The sequence below is a fragment of the Harpia harpyja genome, chromosome 18 (genome assembly GCF_026419915.1).
Source record: "Harpia harpyja isolate bHarHar1 chromosome 18, bHarHar1 primary haplotype, whole genome shotgun sequence".
NCBI classification, from domain to species: Eukaryota; Metazoa; Chordata; class Aves; order Accipitriformes; family Accipitridae; genus Harpia; species Harpia harpyja.
Window position 1 is genome coordinate 1,255,152 of NC_068957.1, and position 3,153 is coordinate 1,258,304.

The 3,153-nt window shown below is 63.9% G+C and overlaps 1 protein-coding gene across 1 annotated transcript; it reads left to right on the forward strand.

Annotated features, from left to right (window-relative positions):
- The first annotated feature begins 724 nt into the window (after window positions 1–724).
- Window positions 725–2,690, forward strand: LOC128153820 (brain-specific homeobox/POU domain protein 3-like). Its single transcript, XM_052813615.1, is given in 3 exon segments — window positions 725–943; window positions 1,569–2,267; window positions 2,269–2,690. Coding segments are annotated over 3 exon segments (1,122 nt in total). The 5' UTR covers window positions 725–727; the 3' UTR covers window positions 2,476–2,690.
- Window positions 2,691–3,153: the final 463 nt, after the last annotated feature.

A 3,153-nucleotide genomic window follows, 5' to 3' on the forward strand; every position in this document is an offset into this window, starting at 1 on the left:
AGGGTTTGGGTAATCGAGCCGGGTAGCTTCATGGAAACAGGGAAAAAAAAAAAAAAAAAAGTTGGTGAAACTTTTTCCTTTTTTCATCGTTCTTACGGTTTTTAACCCGAGGTACTTTTTCCCTGCAGAGAGAGAGGAGGGGGGGCGGGAAGGCTCCGGTTCACACCCGGGCTCGGGTCTGCTCTGCTCCCCACGTCCCCCCCCGGGGGAAACCCAGCCCGGAGCTGCGGGCAGGGGCCGGGCAGGGACCGGGCAGGGCTGGGCAGGAGCCGGGCAGGAGCCGGGCAGATGTCAGGCAGGGCTTCGGCAGAGCCGGCCGGGAGGACGCAGCCGGGGCCGCACCGTACCGGGCCGGGCCCCGGGGCTGCTCGACGGCGGCCGTCCCGGGGCAGGAGCGGGTCCCGGCTCCCGCAGCACCGCTCCGGCCCCGCTCGCCTCCCCCCGCCGCCGGTGCGGGGCTGGAGGGAGCCCGGAGCGACCCCCCCCCATCCCCATCTCCCATCCCCGCCATGAGGGGGGGCACGGGGAGCGCGGCGCACCGGCGAGGACCCCCGGGGCTGCGCGGTGCCGGGGCGGGGGGGGGGGGGGGGGGGGGGGTCCCGATTTTGGGGGGGGGGGTGTACAACCGGGGGGGGGGGTGAGCTCACTGCCCGGGGGGCGGGCGGTGGGAGGTGCCTCCCGGGAGCCGTCCAATAAGCGTGCGGGGGGGCGGGGGGGCCGGGCTATAATGCCATTGATGCCGGGCGGCGGAGCCAGACAATACCGCGCCCCCGGAGCCGGGCTGCCCGGAGCGCCCCTGCCCCTGCCCCGCTCCTCTCCCACCATGATGTCCATGAACAGCAAGCAGGCGTTCAGCATGCACCCCATCCTGCACGAACCCAAGTACCCCCACCTGCACACCAGCTCCGAGGCCATCCGCAGAGCCTGCCTGCCCGCCCCCCAGGTAAGCCGCACCTCGGCGGGGCTCCGCTTTTCCCACCCACCCCTTCCCCCGGGTGGGTTTTGGGGGGTCCGCACCCTCCCGGACCGCGCTGCCTTCCGCCCTCCCCGACTTACTTCTGCAGCCGACGGGTTCCGTCTGGGTTTGGGTTTCGTTTAGGGTTTCGGGGGGGTGGTGTCCCCCTCTCTCCTCCAGGGCGGTTGGTCCGGTGGGTTGGGGGCTGATCCTGCCGCCGAGGGTGCTCGGAGCGGGGAAAGGGGCTGGGGGAGCCGGGGGAAGAGCTGGCAGGTCCGTCCCGGGCTGGGGGAGAGCAGCCGTCTTGCCCAACTCGGCCGTGCCAGCCGGTAGAGCAGAGGCTCTGCGGGATGCCCACCGGCTTCCCCCCCCCTCTGCGGCTGCTCTCTTTTTTGGGGAGGTCGCCCCAGAGGGAAGGGTGGGTGCCCGGGGTCCGGCACCCTGCTCCTGGCCCTTTTATTTGGGGGGGGGGGGGGTGTTGAACTCAGTTCATCTTACCTGTCCCAGGGGCAGAGTGGGATCTCCATAACGCTGCTTTCCTTTTAATCCTCTCCCGCTCTTTCGGTTTGTTTTTGCTCCCACTTTTATCCCCCCCCCCCCGCCCCAAATCCAGATCCAGGGTAACATTTTTGCGGGCTTTGACGAGACCTTGCTGCGGGGTGCTGAGGCTCTGGCCGCTGTGGATATAGTATCGCAGAAAACCCACCCCTTCAAGCCGGATGCCACCTACCACACCATGAGCAGCGTGTCCTGTACTCCTACCTCGTCCTCCGTCCACCTGCACCACCCGTCCGTGCTGACCACGCACCATCCCCACCACCACCACCACCAGCCCTCCCAGGGCCTGGACGGCGAGCTCCTGGACCACCTCAACTCTGCCCTCCCCCTCGGAGGGGTGCCGGGCCCGGACGTGGGCTCCACACCTTCGCACCCTCACTCCCACATGTCGGCTATCAACCACATGGCCCACCACTCCCAACCTATGAACATGTCCCACCCCCACGGCCTCGCTTCCCACGCCGTCATCTCCGGCCCCGAGACGGAGACGGACCCCCGGGAGCTGGAGTCCTTCGCCGAGCGGTTCAAGCAGCGGAGGATCAAGCTGGGGGTGACCCAGGCAGACGTGGGCTCCGCGTTGGCCAACCTGAAGATCCCGGGGGTGGGCTGCCTTAGCCAAAGCACAATCTGCAGGTTTGAGTCCCTCACCTTGTCCCACAACAACATGGTGGCCCTCAAGCCCATCCTAGAAGCGTGGCTGGAGGAGGCCGAGCGGGCCCAGAGGGAGAAAATGACCAAACCTGAGATCTACACGGGGGGGTGACAAGAAACGCAAGCGTACCTCCATCGCTGCCCCCGAAAAGCGGTCGCTGGAGGCCTATTTCGCCGTGCAGCCACGGCCCTCCTCGGAGAAAATCGCCGCCATCGCCGAGAAGTTAGACTTGAAGAAGAACGTGGTGCGGGTCTGGTTTTGCAATCAGAGACAGAAGCAGAAAAGGATGAAATTTTCTGCCACCTACTGAAGAAGGGGTTGGGAGGGCGGTGGTGGGGAGTGCCTGCCTCCCGCCCCCGCAACCGGCCCACTGTGGTCCTGGCCCCCAGCCCCTCCAAAATGGGCAGGGTTTGGGGTTGTTGGCTTTTTTTTTGTTTGTTTAAAAAAAAAAATTGGGGAAAAAAAAAAGGAAAAATAAACCTAAAAAGGGAAACCTGCCCAAAGCGAAGTGAACAGTTTGGTGCCTGCTCCTCACCCCCGGGCGAAGTGGCTGTGCTGTTATGACTGATACAGACTGCTTTTGTAGATAAAACTGGAAAAAAAAGATGGAGAAAAAAGAAAAGACAAAACAAAAGGCCTAGGGGGGAGTTTTGGGGTGCCCGGAGTCAGGGCAGCAGCAGCGAGAGCCTGGCGGGTCTTTGTTGCAGCCCCCTTGCCCCTTCCCGGCTCGGCCGGGCAGGTGGGGGCCGTGGTGCCCAGTCCTCCTCTTCTAAAAAATTTTTAAAAGGAAAAAAAAAAAAAAAACAAAAGAAACAAATAAGAAAGAAAACAAGCTCGAAGCCGCCCCGGACGGCTGTAAATACGGAGGTGCCGGCCCGTGCTCCCCGCGCTCGCTGCCAGGGTCCCCATGCACACACACGCACACACACGCACTTGCATGGTTTTGTTTGCTCTCCCCTGTCCCCCAGCAAACCCATCGCATTTTTGC